This window comes from Jaculus jaculus, chromosome 14, assembly GCF_020740685.1.
Source record: "Jaculus jaculus isolate mJacJac1 chromosome 14, mJacJac1.mat.Y.cur, whole genome shotgun sequence".
Classification (NCBI taxonomy): Eukaryota; Metazoa; Chordata; class Mammalia; order Rodentia; family Dipodidae; genus Jaculus; species Jaculus jaculus.
The window spans coordinates 82,046,604-82,062,282 of NC_059115.1; the positions used below are offsets into that span (position 1 = coordinate 82,046,604).

Here is a 15,679-nt window from a genome sequence, read left to right on the forward strand (position 1 = left end):
AGCGGAAGCGCCGCGCCGTGCCGCCCCGGCGTCTGGCGAGGTGCGCGCCTCCCGGGCCCCGCTCCAGCCTTCGCAGCCCGCCACTCCGCCTCGGCCGAGCAGGGCCGGGGACCCGGCGGGCCGGACCTCGGGGGAAGCCCAAGACCTCCCCGCAGCTGGGAGCGCTCCGGGAAGACCGGGGTCGGAGGGCGGAAGCCGCTCGTCCGAGGTGGCCACCACCGCCGCCGCCCCGACAGCGCGTCCCAGGTCAGCGTGCCCGGCGCACGTGGGGAAACTTTGGGTGGCGGGGGCGGGCTCCGGGAGGAAGGACGCCCAGGGGCGCCGCCCGGGACCCCCCGGACGCACGGCCTCCGCGCGTCCCGCCCCGGTGCGCTCGGGCCCCGGGAACCCACACCTGCCGCGCGCCCCGGCACTGCGGCTCCCGGGAGCGGGGGGCCGGACCTCGGGTCCTCGGCGGCCGGGGCCTCCCTCCCTGCGTCCCTCCTTCCCAAGGGCAGCCTCCGGCCCGCCACCGCCCACCCTCGCGCCTCCGCAGGCCGCCCCCAGCCCAGCCCGCTCCCGTCTGGCCGCGGTTCGGGCCGGCACCTCGCCGGGCCGCGGGATCCACTGCTCTCGGCCTCGGCGCGCGGGTTCAGCCCCGCCGCGGGAGCCCGAGCCCGAGCCGGAGCGGGAGCGGCGCGCGCTCGGCCGCAGGAGCGCGCGGGTCTCGGCGTCCCGCTGCGGCGGGGCGGGCGGGCGCTGGGTCACCAAAGGTGCCCCGGGCTGCGGGGAGGGGGCGGGGCGGGGGCCTCGGAGCCGTTTGCCGCCGCCCCCGGTCGGAGAGTGGCGAGACACACAGGGATGGGCAGACTTGTCCCCGTGGCTCCGGGGCGCGCACATCCCTGGGGCCGGGATTCCAGACCCGGAGAGCGGAGCGCAGGGATGCACCTGCCCGGGGCAGAAGACGATCGGTCGATGCTCCCCTGGGCCAGGGACGGCCGCGTCCTGGCGGAGGGCAGGCGGGGCCGGGACCACACCGCGGGGCCTCTGGCCAGAGCCCCTAGCCGTGCCTAGGATCGCTTCAGCGGGCCAGCTGCCTGCCCCGGGCCGGGCTCCGAGTGGAGGAGACGGAACGTGCACCCCGCCCCCACCTGTGCCCCAGCGCAGTCGCCCCAGTCACCTTCCTTCGCCCTTCTCCGACAGCACCTTGCACCGGCCCCCGCCCGCTCCGGGGAGGAAAAACTGAAGCCAGCCTGCCGGGGCGCTGGGGACGCGCTGCCCGCCTTCGCAGCGGCTTGGGAATTCAGTCACCTTGATACCTTGCTTCCCAGGGACTTGCAAGGAAGGGAGCAGGTTTGCCTTGTCTCGCTCTCTGTCTCTGTGTCTGTCCGTCCGTCCCTCCCCCTCCCTAGTTTCTCTTTGCTGTGGGAAGGAATGCCCTGAGAGCAGCTGGGGTCTGGGTGGCACGCGGCCCAGCCCTAGGGGCACAGGGAACAGCCCAGAGGCCACGAGAAGACCGAGAGCGCCTCTCCGTTTAGGGTCTGTGTGGGAAAAGGGAACCGCTCCCCAGCCCCTCCTGCCTGGAGTAGTGAGCGCTTCTCAGGAGCCTGGAGGGCAGGGCAGTCTCCGGGCCGGGCAGGGCAGGGCAGCTGCCCCTGTGGCCCGTCTGTGCCCCTCCCCATGCACAGGAGAGACATCTTGTTTGCGGCCTCTGGTCGGCCTTACTCTGAATGAGTGCTTGAGCAGCGCTGCAAACCTCCAGGGCTAGCATGTTGGACCTCCGGATTGGGGCCGTGGGCTCCCTACGACCCCTCTCTGGGCGGCAGCAATCATGTCTTCTTTCCTTTACTCCTGCAAGAGAGTGGACAGTCAAGCCACTAGGGGTGATTATAGAAAGGGCTCTGGGTGAGCAGAGGCAGGGGGTTGACAGCAATCAGGAAGCAGACAGGTTTTCTTTCTGACAGGCTCCTGTGATTCTTATGCCCACCCACAAAAGGTGGAGGGCGATTTGCGCATGAGACTTGACCTTCGCTGTCAGACTCCAGCAGCCCAGAATCCACACATACATGCAGGGCCTGTACTTGGTGACGCATGCTTAGAAACTGACATTTTTTGAGGGTCTTTTAAACTCCTCTCAACTCTCTACTTACTATAAAGGAGGCATTATCTCCATTTTAGGGAAGGCTGAGAAATGATACCCCAGATGTTGGTGTCTAGGAGAGAGAGAGACAGCCCCGGCTCCTGTGCCTACCTTGTTGCCTCTTCTGTATAAGGGCAGAGACCAGGGCAGCCTGGGGGCGGGAGAGTTGGCGCTTTAGAGCCGGGTATGAAGCTCCATCCCTGTCTGCGCACCGCCAGACAGCTATTTTATGGGAGGATGCACAAAGGAAAATAACAGTCCTCAGTCATGAGCAAAACGCTGGGGACGGTGTGGGGAGGAAGGGGAGCCACAGCAAAGGTCACATCCGAGATGGCTTTGAGAAACACTTCAGCCTTGTGTCACTGCCACACTGGGCACCATACAAGTGTGGCGCTCCAAAGAGAACCCTGCCCCGTGGGAAGCTGGTCACGGACGACAGGGAAGCTCGTTCTTGACCCCTGGCAAGCAGATGAGAGCAGTGACCTTGGGAGGACTCCGTGCCCCTTTCCTCCTTCCTCCACGGCACACGGTGGAGGCTGGGCCAGATGAGCAGGAGAACCCTGCTAATTCCAGCAGGCCTTGCCTGGTGGTCTTCATCCTGCACCCCACAAACAGCCTCACACCAAGCTGCTGTGCATAGGATCCATTCCAGACACGCTTACAAACTCATAATCAGTGAAATACGATAAACAGAACACTGTGGGGATTTCTAAACAAGGAATTAAAATCTAGACTCCAAATGGGAAAGACGCATGCAACAAACCGTTGGTGTTTATGTGACTCTGAATAGCTCTGATTTCCTCTGGCAGGAACTGACAGCTGGCTGACAGAAAACTCATCCAGAGAGAGGAGAGACCAAAATGCAGGATGAAATGATGTTTTCAGGTAACTTTCTATTTCTATTTGGAGTGGGAGTCTGAACCAGTTAGTGCAGTTATGGCTTGAATGGCTTAATTTATCAGCAGATATTTTTTCTGGGACTCTTCATTTTAAGATGCAATGCCTTTTTAAAATTTTTGAGCCGAGCTTCTGGTCTCCTGGTAGCAGGGGAGAGGGCTGGGAATCCTATGTCAACTCACAGACCCTCACTACCCTCTTGTCTGTGGCCTCCAAGTTCGGACACTTCTAATCAGTTTGTTCAGAGAATCCATCTTTGTTCTTTTGCCCCACGACCTGGTTGTCGGCTCCTGAGGGTGGGATGTAGTTCCTGGGGTGCAGGCACTCTGGGTACAGACTTCCATCAGTCCCCTCGCTTTCACACCTGTGCTCTGCTTCCTGTCTGTGGTGCCTGGGCCTTTGAGTGCTAACCGCAGGGTCCTGCACGTCAGCACTTTGCAGGTTCCCATTCCCGGCTCTTCCTGCTGCAAGGGTTGCTACTCCACCAGCTCTTCTCTCTTCCAAAGCTGATTTGAAATTGTTCAGTTTTTAATTTTTGTTTTGTTTTGTTTTGGTTTTGGTTTTTCAAGGTAGGGTCTCACTCTAGCTCAGGCTGACCTGGAATTCACTATGTAGCCTCAGGGTGGCCTCGAACTCACGGTGATCCTCCTACCTCTGTCTCCCGAGTGCTGGGATTAAAGGCATGCGCCACCATGCCCTGCACAATATTTTATTTTTATTTATTTATTTCTTTAACAAAAAGAGAGAGAGAGAGTGGGCACACCAGGGCCTCCAGCCACTGCAAACAAACTCCAGACACATGTGCCCCCATGTGCATCTGGCTGACGTAGGTCCTGGGGAATCAAATCTGGGTCCTTTGACTTTGCAGCAAATGCCTTCACCACTAAGTCATCCCTCCAGTCTGAAATTGTTCATTTTTGATAATATCTTTCATCTGTTTTTCTTTGTTCTTGAGAGTACATTTCTTTTCTCTTAAAAAAAAAAAGACCTAAATAACTAAAATATAAGTGGAATCTTGGCAGTAAAGGAAAGAAGTGGAAGATGTGCCATGACATGAGTGGAACTGATGTCAAAGATGTTAGAAATTTAAAATGAAGAGCAGTTTCTGTGATTGTTTAAGATCTCATAATGTTGAAATCATGGTAGTAGGAAATCTAAAGGAAGATGTATATTAAAGATGTGTTCCTTTCCTTTTCCACTCACATTTACAAATATTATTTACAGATTCTAAGAGGAGAGCGTCTGGGGTTGGGGCTGGGAGAGAGCTCAGCTGGTAAAGTGTTTGTCATGAAAGCAATAAGACTTCAATTCCATCTCCAAACCCATATTACAAAATGCCTGGCATGGTGGCACATGCTTGTAACCCAGCGCTGGGAAGGCAGAGATAGGCAGATCTCTGGGGACCACAGGCCAGCCAGCCTAACCTACTTGGTGAGCTTCAGGCCAGTAAGAGACCCCATCTCATAGATGGCCACTGAGGAATGACACCCAGAGTTATCCTTTAGCCTCCACTTGTGTACACATGCACACACACACACCCCACACACAATATTTTCAGTGTTTTATCTATTACTTTAAAAGACAATGGATCTGAGATGTGATTAAAATAAGAGAAGGTTAAAAAATTTTTGAGAAAAGTTTTCAAAAGGAGAACTTGGTGAGAAGGCATAGTAGAAAAGCCTTCCTTTAGCAATGGAGATTACATGTCTCCTTCCATCGGTGAGGAAGGCAGCACTCCAAGGGGTCAGAGGAGGGCGGAAAGCTGTCTAGTAGGAGGAAGACAGAGGCTGGGATCTGGGTCTATGTGACTCTGATCTTTCTCCACTTGAACTGTTACATAGACAGTGTGCCTGAGCCGGGGGATTGTCAAGAAGCTAGACTAACAGAGGGGTATCATGTTAACATGATATCAAGCCCAGGTGTTCAACCAAGATGTTTCTCACAGGAGGGAAGAACATTCTAGACCAGAGAAGGGGTCTTCACTTAACATGCTAAGAGAAGTCAGTCAGACTTAAATGTCAGGGCTTTTGATGTACAAATGGATGTGCAAGATAGAAGAACCACTTGAAAGAGGATGAAGGCCTGAAGATGACTTGTTCCAGTAAGACGCTGACTGTCAAACAAGACACAAAGAGCCCAAACTTGTAACTTGTGGAGAATGAAGTATCTGAGAACTTTAATTTTTCTGAAAACTTGAATGTTTCATCAGTTTCAGAACTGTTAATACGTGAGCAGATCAAGTAAATTCATAGCTGGATATATATCCTGCCATGCATGCATGCATCCATCCGTCCGTCCATCCATCCATCCATCCATCCATACAGACATACATACATATAAACTTTTTCCAGCTACTCAGGAGACTGAGGATGAGAGTTGCAGGAGCCCAACAGTTCTGCTGATAACCTAGCAAGCCCTGCTGTCTCTTAAAAAAATACTTTAAATGCAAAAATCATTCTACTAAAAACCCTTTAGTCCCAGTACTTGGAAGGCAGAGATAGGAGGATCATTGTGAGTTCAAGGCCAGCCTGGGACTACAGAGTGACTTGCAGGTCAGTATGGGATAGAGTAAGACCCTGCATCAGAAACAAAAGAAAGAAAGAGTGAGAAAAGTAAAGAGATAGAGAAAGAAAGAAAAGGAGCAGTCGGGCTGGGAGATGCCCCAGTGGCTAAAGGCACTTGTTTGTAGAGCCTGCTAACCCAGGTTGGATTCCCAGTACCCACATAAAGCCAGAGGTACGAAGTGTTCTGTTGCAGCAGCAAGAGGCTCTGGCACGCTCGTACTCCTTCCTCTCTTTCTGCTTGCAAATGAATGAAAAAATATATTTAGAAAAGAAAACAGAATCAACCTCATGGAAGCTTCTTTTACAGCTAGATTACCCCAAAGGCTTTGGTGGAGAAGGTCTGTTGCTATATATGTAACAAGTAGATTAGGCCACTAGTTGGGACCACTGCTCAGCGACCCTGAGGCCCCAGAACCCACAGCGTGTGCCTTTCTATAGGACATAGGGGAGGCACTGCCCTACCCAGACATCCCAGTTCAGTACATTGCCAATTCTCGGCTTTTCTCAGAGTCTCCTGATTCCAGCCTTAGAGAAAGGTTGATCAAAAATCTCAGATTTAGTGTTGCACAGAAGAGTATTTATGGACTGGTGAGACAGCTTAGTTAAGGCACTTGCCTGTGAAGCCTAAGAACCCAGATTTGATTCTCCACGTCCCAAATGCACAAGGTGGCACATGCTTCTGCAGTTTGTTTGCAGTGGCTAGAGGCCCTGTCATATCCATAATCAATATCTCTCTCTCCCCCCTCTCTCTCTGTCTCAAGTAAAAATAAATGTCAGGGCTGGGGAAATGGCTTAGCTGTTAAGGCGTTTACCTGTGAAGCCTAAGGACCTCGGTTCAATTCCCCAGGACCCACATAAGCCAGATGCACAAGGGGGCACATGCATCTGGAGTTCGTTTGCAGTGGCTGGAGGCCCTGGCGTGCCCATTCTCTCTTTCTCTCTGCCTCTCCATCTGTCTCTGTCTCTCTCAAGTAAACAAATACATAATACTTAAATGAACAAATAAATATTTAAAAATAAAAACCAGTGTCATAGCCGGGAATGGTGGTGCACACCTTTAATCCCAGCACTCAGGAGGCAGAGGTAGGAGGATCACTGTGAGTTTGGGGCCAGCCTGAGACTAAATAGTGAATTTCAGGTCAGCCTGGGATAGAGAGAGAGTCAACACACACACACACACACACACACACACACACACACACACATAAAATATATTAACAATGACAAAAAGATTGTACAAATAATAGAAACTGTTAATGTATGATAATGAAAATATTTTTATTTTGAGATTGATACTGTGTGATTTGTCAGATAGAAGGTACTAAGTGGTTTCAATATTTGATATCATGTTCCAGCTTCTTCAAGTTTCAAATAATTCTTTGCTATCTTAAGCACCTTTGGGTATGAGAAATGCAGCTTAGACAAGGTTTCTTTTGTGATCATTGGCTCATATAAGCTCTTTTCAAATGTCCTATTTCCAGAATTTACCTCTGAGTTGGGACTCACACTACCAGCGACTTCTTGATTGGTGCATTCCTGAGTTTCAGGTAGGTTTTAGTTCTGGAAGAGCCTTTGTAGATCGGGGCATGAAGGACATCAAACCAGACTGTTCACTTTCGTTCACTCCGTGTGCCTCCTCATTGAGGGATAGCAAACTGGAGGGGAACACCTTTATTTGGAATACCGCCCTTCATGCGCTTGCCTGTGGCCATTCCAAAGGGACATGTGACAACAACTACTGTCTGTGTTGCCCTATGAACTGAACCATGTTGTTAAAAGAACTAATTTGATGACTAAAGTTCAGTAATGAATCATACCTTTTTATATGCTATGATCTTTTCTGCATACATGTTCTGTTTTATAATAAACAGGTACAGTGGGATTGTATGGAAAGATAAGTGAACGTGCACCACGTAAAGATGAACAATTAGAATAGGTACTACTGCGTGCATCACTAAAACAGATAGGTCCATGTGAACCTCTGGGTGACCCACCTAGCTTGCCCTGTTCTTCTGGAAACTAAAGGTCACTTTCACTTGATTTTTATGCTAATCATTCTCATTATTTTCATTCTTGTTTCCCATCTATAACACATTCCTAAGTGATAGCTTTTTTTTTTTTTTTTTTTGGTTTTTAGAAGTAGGGTCTCACTCTCACCCATGCTGACCTGGAATTCACTATGTGGTCTCAGGGCGGCCTTGAACTCACAGCAATCTTCCTACCTTCGCCTCCCGAGTGTTGGGATTAAAGGTGTGCGCCACCACGCCTGGCTAGTAATGGTTTCTACCTGGGTAGCAAGCACAATATTAGAAGCATAAAGAAAGGGTGACGTTGGCAGCACATGACAAAGGATCTCAGAAGCTAAGCTTTTCAGGGTCCCTGAGCACTTACAGGAGCCCCTGTAGCAGGACAGGGTCAGGAATGGAACCTAGAACCCATGGGGCTCACCCTGACAGGGCCCGTGGCAAGGATACCATGCGCACCGGGTACCCGGTATCCAAGCAGACTGGGCTGCCCGCTCGCTGTCCCCTCACAGTCCCTAGGACTTATCCGCAGTTGGTCAAAGCAGAGTGAGGGCATGGAGCCGTGGCTGCAGAAAGCATGGCAAAGAGGAAAGTGTGAAAGTGGTTGGGCCCTGCCCACAGAGACTGCGCTGAGGGCAGGCCCCTCTGCACGTTTGATCCACACTGAGCAGATGGCAGCCCAGTGGGGAACGTTAGGGGAGATGTCTGCACGCTCGTCAACCTGGCACAGTGCTCCAGCATTTTCTCACGCTTGGGACACCTGTCTTCCATGGAGAGGTCCAGCTTCTTGTATCTCCAGTTCTTGGTTCTCTTGTTTGCCATCTCCTCTTTGTAAACGGTGTCCTTCAGTTACATCTTGACAGTTCGTCCCAGTTCTTGCCTGAAGGTTTGGCTAAATATAGAATTCTAAGCTGAGGATCATTTTCCCTTCAGATGTTTAAAGGCACTTCTCCATTGTGTTTCATTGTTGTTGTTGGTATATCTGAATTCATACCAATTCCTTTCTTTAAAAAAATACTTTTATTTATTTATTTCCAAGCAGAGAGCAACAGAGAGAAGAGAGAATGGGCACAGCAGGGCCTCTAACTACTGCACGAGCTCCAGATGCATGCGTTCCTTTGTGCATCTGGCTTTACCTGGGTACCGGGGAATCAAACCCAGGTTGTTAGCCTTTGCAGCCATGCTCCTTAACCACGGAGCCATCTCTCCAGCCCCACTAATTCCTTTTTTTTTCAAAAATTTCTTTTTATTTATTTATTTGCAATAGAGAAGGGAGGAAGGAGAGAATGGGCATGCCAGGGCCTCTTGCCCCTGCAAACAAACTCCAGACACATGCGCCACTTTGCATCTGGCTTTATGTGGGTACTGGGGAATGGAATCCAAGCTGGCAGGATTTGTAAGCAAGCACCCTTAAACCACTGAACCATCTCCCCAGCCCTTATGCTATTTCTTATGATTTATCCCACATCTCAAGGCCTTTCCTCTCCTCTCTTATTGCCTTTGGAATGTTCTCTGACCCTGGAAGTTGACAGCCACACGTCGTGGATGTGGTCTATTTTCATTCATGATGTGATGTTCTATTTGGGCCATTTCAATTTGGTAACTTTTTGTTTGTTTTTACCTTTTTGAGGTGGGGTCTCACTGTAACCCAGGCTGACTTGGAACTCACTCGGTAGCTGTAGGCTGGCCTTACATCTGCTGAGCTCCTCCTACATCAGCTTCCAGAGTGTTGGGACTAGATACAGGCACTGCCTTGCCTGGCTTCATTCTGTCTTTATAAGATGCATGTGTTTGTTTCGTGTGTGTGTGTGTGTGTGTGTGTACTTGAGAAGGTGAGAAGACAACTTTGAGGTGTCTGAGCTCCACCTTCCTTGAGAGATAGGGTCTCTTGAAGTTAACAGTCTGCAAATGAATTTCAGACTAGGTGGCTGGAGCTTTTGGATACTCTTGTCTCTGCCTTCAACATGTCGGGATCTTAGTGCATGCACCACTTTATCTGGCTTTACCTAAGTGCTGGGGGGTTGAATCTAGGCTGGTAGAATCTGCAAGGAACCACCTTACCATGGAGCTGTTGGCTTGTAACCAAAGGGCTAGATTAAAAGTCTGATGAGAAGCTTGAGCACGTGGGTGAATCTGTCCTCTGTGACCCTCTCTGAGGGGTGACTTGATGGCAGGTGGGGAAATCCTATACATTTGATATTTCTCATAGACAGGTCCAGCTGTTCAGACATGATCTTAGCAATCTTTGCTAGACTTTTTGAAGTAGAGTGGGGAGAAAGCAGGCCGCAAGTCCTTTCACTGGCCTCCACTCTGGAGATCTTGCATTTCTCTGTCTTCAGAGAACAAACCACAGGAAGGCTCCCATGGTGGGGGAGGGGCAGTCTGGTGACCTAGAGACCAAGAAGCCACCTACTGTCCCTACTCCCCAGACTTTAGCATGCCCACAAAGGACCTGACGGAGTCTAGGTGAAGAGCCCCCATGCACTCCTCACCCCAGGGCTAAGCTTCCTGCTGCTGCCTCCTGGGAGAAGGGTTCGGTCCTGTGTTTGGGGTCAGTTCTCAGCTCACTGGTGGGAGGCACGGTGCTTGCTCTGTTAGTTTCAAGGGTAAACATCAAAATGTCTACAAAGCCTGCATTGTTCTTTCAAGATTTTTTGGCTAGAAAACTTTTTCAGAGCATATATCCTTACATTTAACCCAGTAGTTGCTAACTCTGTAATCTAATTTGCAAATGATTTAAAATAATGGAAACTATCAAAAGGTACGATCGCATATTCACCATTCCTGTTTCAGTGTGAATTTGAGACCTGGTATCAGTTGTCACAACAAGTAACTTCATTCTTTAAATAAATAAGATAAATATGTTCTTCAGGGCTGGAGAGCTTGCTCAGTGGTTAAGGCCATTGCCTGCAGAGCCTAAGGATCCGGGTTCGATTTTCCAGTATCCACGTAAGCCAGATGCACAAAGTAACACACACATCTCACACATCTGGAGTTTGACTGCAGTGACTAGAGGCCTTGGTGTACCCATTCTCTTTCTGCTCCTCTTTATCTCTTCTTGCAAATAAATATGTAAAAATTTTTACAGTGCTCTTCAAATTAAATATTTCTTACATTATTGAAGAGTATGTTTAAATTACTTTATACTAATACTTTTACATTAAGCTACTATAAGTGTGCTATGTTTTAATTGATACAATTGTAGTTACAGAGAACTTTGGCTGCTTTGTCTGAACTTCCTGGATTTTGTTGTTGTTTGTTTTTGAGACAGGGTCTCACTCTGTAGTCTTGGCTGTCCTGAAACTGTTATGTAGCCCTGGCCGCCTCAGCATCCAGAGTGCTGGGATTCAGGTATGAGCCATTATGTTGGCTTTGAATTTTCTTTTTGCATGGGTGTACATGAACAGCACGTGTGTGGGGCGTGCGTGGGTGTGCATGTACAGCGCGTGTGTGGGGCGTGCGTGGGTGTGCATGTACAGCGCGTGTGTGGGGCGTGCGTGGGTGTGCATGTACAGCGCGTGTGTGGGGCGTGCGTGGGTGTGCATGTACAGCGCGTGTGTGGGGCGTGCGTGGGTGTGCATGTACAGCCTGTGTGTGGGGTATACATGGGTGTGTGCAAGTGTGTGAGAACATCAGATGTTCTCTGTTGCTCATCCACATGTTTTTTAAAAATATATTTAGTTTATTTATTTGAAAGAGAGAGAATGGGTGTGTCGGGCCTCTAGCCACTGCAAACAACCTCCAGATGCATGCACCACCCTTTATGTGGCTTTATGTGGTCTCTGGGGAATCAAACCCAGTTCCTTTGGGCTTGCCAACAAGAGCCTTAACTGCTCCTCCATCTCTCCAGCCCCACATGTTTTCTTTAGACTAGGTCTCTCACTGAACTCTGAGCTGCCGTATTTGGGTTAGCTTGGCAGACCAATAATCCCCAGCAAGTCTCTGGTATCTATTCCCCACAGGACTGGAGTGACAGACATGTGTGGCCATTCCCAGCGGTATATTTGGGTCCTGGAGAATCAAACTCAAGGTGAATCAGACTCACTCGGGCCCTCATGCCTTTGTGAAAATGCCCTTACCACTGAGTCATCTTCCCAGTTCATAAATTTGCTTTGTGAAATTATTTGTTTATTTACTGGTTTTTCAAGGTAGGGTCTCACTCTAGCCCAGGCTAGAATTCACTATGTAGCCTCAGGGTGGCCTCAAATTCATAGCAGTCCTCCTACCCCTGCCTCTCAAGTACTGGGATTTAAGGCGTGCACCACCATGCCTGGCCCTTTTGAATATTACTAACTTAAAAGTACTTTTCATAGGTAGAAAATAAGTGCACTGTTGTTTAATGTGAGATCTAGGCACACACTTTGTCAATGCTGCTATTTCACAAGTATTCAAGGAAAAATTTTTAAACTTTTTTTTATTTTTATGTATTTATTTGAGAGCAACAGATACAGAGAGAAAGAAGCAGATAGAGAGAGAATGGACGTGCCAGGGCCTCCAGCCACCACTGCAAATGAACTCTAAATGCTTGCGCCCCCTTGTGCATCAGGCTAACGTGGGTCCTGGGGAGGAATGGAGCCTCGAACTGGGGTCCTTAGGCTTCACAGGCAAGCACTTAACCACTAAGCCATCTCTCCAGCCCTCAAGGAAAATTTTGATAAACCATTTTATTTTGTAATGCTATACAAGTCATTACTGTTCAAGTAATGCAAGTCATAATTTTGCTCTGCATTTATTAACAATAGAATTCTGTTCATGTCCCCTTTATACATATTTCAGACCCTGTAAGGAGAACGTGAATAAGAATTGGGGCAGTGATTCTGGCTAATCTTCCCCTTCTTTGACAAGCAGGGACTGGCCTCTGACCTTTGGAAAGATGGATGAAAGCCCGGAAGTTTCAACAGACGGTAATTCTTTGATCAAAGCAGTTCATCAGAGCCGGCTCCGCCTCACGAGACTTTTGCTAGAAGGTGGTGCCTACATCAATGAGAGCAATGACCGTGGGGAAACACCTCTAATGATTGCTTGTAAAAGCAAACATGTCGACCACCAGAGTGTCAGTAAAGCTAAGATGGTTAAGTACCTTTTGGAGAACAGTGCCGATCCCAACATACAGGACAAGTCTGGGAAAACGGCTCTGATGCACGCCTGCTTAGAGAAGGCTGGTCCCGAAGTGGTGTCCTTGCTGCTCAGGAGTGGGGCTGACTTCAGCTTGCAAGATCACTCCGGTTACTCAGCTCTGGTTTATGCTATAAATGCAGAGGACAGAGAGACCCTGAAAGTACTCCTCAGTGCCTGCCAGGCAAAAGGGAAAGAGGTCATCATCATTACGACAGCAAAGTCTCCTTCTGGCAGGCACACTACCCAGCAGTACCTAAATGTGCCCCCAGCAGATATGGACGCGAGCGAGTCCCCAGTCACTTGCACCACGCCATCAGAAATAGACATCAAAACTGCCTCTTTGCCATGCTCACATTCTTCCGAAACCGACCTGACCCTTTTTGGCTTGAAAGAGCGGGAGCTGTCGGGAAGCAGCGATAACCCTTGGGACCCAGGTTCCCCCGTGAGAAAGCCTGTGATGGCCACTAATGGGCCCAAACTCCCCCAGGCTCCAGCCTGGGTTAAGAGTGCTCCATCACTAAAGCTTCAGAACAGAGTGGCCTCCTTGCAGGAGGAACTCCAAGACATCACTCCAGAGGAGGAAATTTCCTACAAAACCAACGCACTGGCACTTTCTAAGCGATTCATCACTAGGCACCAAAGCATTGATGTGAAAGATACTGCACATTTGCTCAGAGCCTTTGAGCAGGCCAACTCAAGGAAAATGTCATATGATGAAATAAATTATCAGTCTTCATTTCCAGAAGGAGGTCAGCCATGCACTGAAATCCCCACTGACCAGGACCCAGACTCTAACCAGACAATATTTGCTTCCACCTTGAGAAGTATAGTTCAAAAACGAAACTCAGGGGCCAATCACTATAGCTCCGATTCCCAACTCTCAGAGGGGGCTACACCTCCTACTGTAGAAGATGGCAAAGTGGGAAAGAAAAAGATCTTTTCACCATCTCCTTCTTTGTCGTCAGCGTCCAAAGAATTGCTGGAGAATGTACCCCCAGGCCCCTTGAGCAGGAGAAACCATGCTGTTCTAGAAAGGCGTGGCTCCGGGGCTTTTTCTTTAGATCACAGTTTTGTGCAGAACAGACCCGGGTTTCTGCCCCCCTTAAATGTAAACGCCCACCCTCCCATGGCAGACATTAGTGTCAACAACAAGATCTGCAGCCTTTTTTCTTGTGGTCAAAAAGTGCTTATGCCAACTGTTCCTATGTTCCCAAAAGAATTCAAAAGCAAAAAGATGTTGTTAAGGAGACAGTCATTGCAGACAGAACAAATAAAGCAATTAGTAAATTTTTAAGAGGTGGCTAGGAAACACATTATCTTCAAGTGTCTCAATCAGAGAAACATAGACCTAGAGAAGAAATCTTAAGTGTGTATCCTTGTAAGTCTTAATTAGTCCATCACAGTTAGCAGATCAAACTATAGTGCATTTTGTATTAGGCCCTGTGAATCCACAGATAAATAATATATAGTTTCTGCTAAAGGGATTCTCAAACAAATGGAAGCTATTTTTTGCAAAACTCATATTTATCAGCCTTCATGTGGTCCAAGTTTTCCACTGAAGTGAAAATCAGCAGAGAAACAAAGTATCATATGCTAGACAGCACTTTTTAAACTTAAGATTGGCTTAACATTTTATTAAGAAATAATATTTTCAAGTCAGTAATGTAATATTTTGTGCCAACAAGGTTGTAATGTTTCATGATATCAAAAGCCTAAAAGAACACTGTAGCAACAATAATCCTAAACCACAAAGGGAAGAATGAACAAATTATTTTTAAAATGTTACCTGCAATGCAGGAGGTAAAAAATAAATAAATTTGAAGATAAACACTGAAGTTAGAGCAAGCTACAATGTCCCATTAAATCAGTGTCATACGGGAAATAAGAGTTACAAACTCTTAGTCACGTACACTGAGCTACGCTGGCTTTGCTATACTTTATTTTTAAACAGACTTTCTGCAGTGTGGAATTATCCCCTCTCCCTATCTTTTAATTCTTGTTTTGTTTTTTTTTTAAGAATCCTAGCCATAAGTTTCCATCTACAAAAATGTAAAAGTATTCACCTTCATGTATATCAAAATATTCTTGTCTTCCAAAAAAGAAACAACAAAGACAAAAAGAAATGCAAAAAAAAAAAGTTTTGGTATGTATTGAAAACGGAAACTAAACGCTTGCTTCATTAAAAAAAACTGATTAGTAGATTAGCCTAGGTTAGCTAAAATTACAAAAGCCAGTAGAAACTTAATCATAAAAATTATTAAATATTGGGCAGTATTAAGCATTATCATTTTTTTATTTCCGAGATGTAGTTATTAGACATTCATACAAAGATATATAAGGATAATTTCCTTAGTGTGACGTTCCAGTCATCTGGTAAGTTAGGGCCTGTGAATAACTTAACAAAATAAATGGTATTATAAATGACTATATTATCTACATGATTTCCAAGTGTGGTGTCAATCTAGCAGTTCTAAAGCAAAGGGAAAGTCAGAACTACAGCTGCGGGTGCTGATCTGAGTATTGTCGTGTATAGCTTTATTTCTGTACCTAACAGGTGGTGCGAGGCTTTCTGGGTGTTTTAATATAAGCAAGTTGAAATGTACAGTGATTATCTAATTATTTGTGGCTTTTATTTTAAAAGGCAATCAGAGGTTTTTTCCATTTAATGTTTTGAATAAAATATTAATTACACTAGAAGTATTTTTTTTATTCTGAACTTAAAATTGTACTGATGTTTATAAGTAGCTGAATTCTTTTTGCAAGTCAATATTGTGAAAAGTACCTGCCTTCACATTGTAAGGATACAGTCTAGAAGAATATGTACATAGATTAACTCATAAACAGGATGACATCAATAAAGATTTAAAACATCATTTTGACTGTGGCTGAGTTTTATCACTCTCTCAAACACTACTACATAAGTTTCAAAAGAAACTTATGCCACACATATTACTTTA

At 47.5% G+C, this 15,679-nt stretch overlaps 1 protein-coding gene across 6 annotated transcripts; it reads left to right on the forward strand.

Annotated features, from left to right (window-relative positions):
- Positions 1-172: 172 nt before the first annotated feature.
- Positions 173-15,416, forward strand: Ankrd34b (ankyrin repeat domain 34B). 6 transcript variants are annotated; one of them, XM_045133989.1, is made up of 6 exons: positions 173-246; positions 1,183-1,332; positions 2,929-3,004; positions 7,062-7,127; positions 10,876-10,955; positions 12,381-15,416. In XM_045133989.1, exon 6 carries the CDS (start codon positions 12,478-12,480, stop codon positions 14,014-14,016), a length of 1,539 nt encoding a protein of 512 aa, XP_044989924.1. In that variant the 5' UTR covers positions 173-246; positions 1,183-1,332; positions 2,929-3,004; positions 7,062-7,127; positions 10,876-10,955; positions 12,381-12,477; the 3' UTR covers positions 14,017-15,416. The 6 variants fall into 6 exon arrangements, with proteins under 6 accessions (XP_044989924.1, XP_044989925.1, XP_044989927.1 ...); XM_045133990.1 differs by lacking the exon at positions 173-246 and adding an exon at positions 11,567-11,634 and having other exon boundaries at positions 1,041-1,332; XM_045133992.1 differs by lacking the exon at positions 173-246 and adding an exon at positions 11,567-11,634 and having other exon boundaries at positions 1,041-1,332; positions 12,453-15,416.
- Positions 15,417-15,679: the final 263 nt, after the last annotated feature.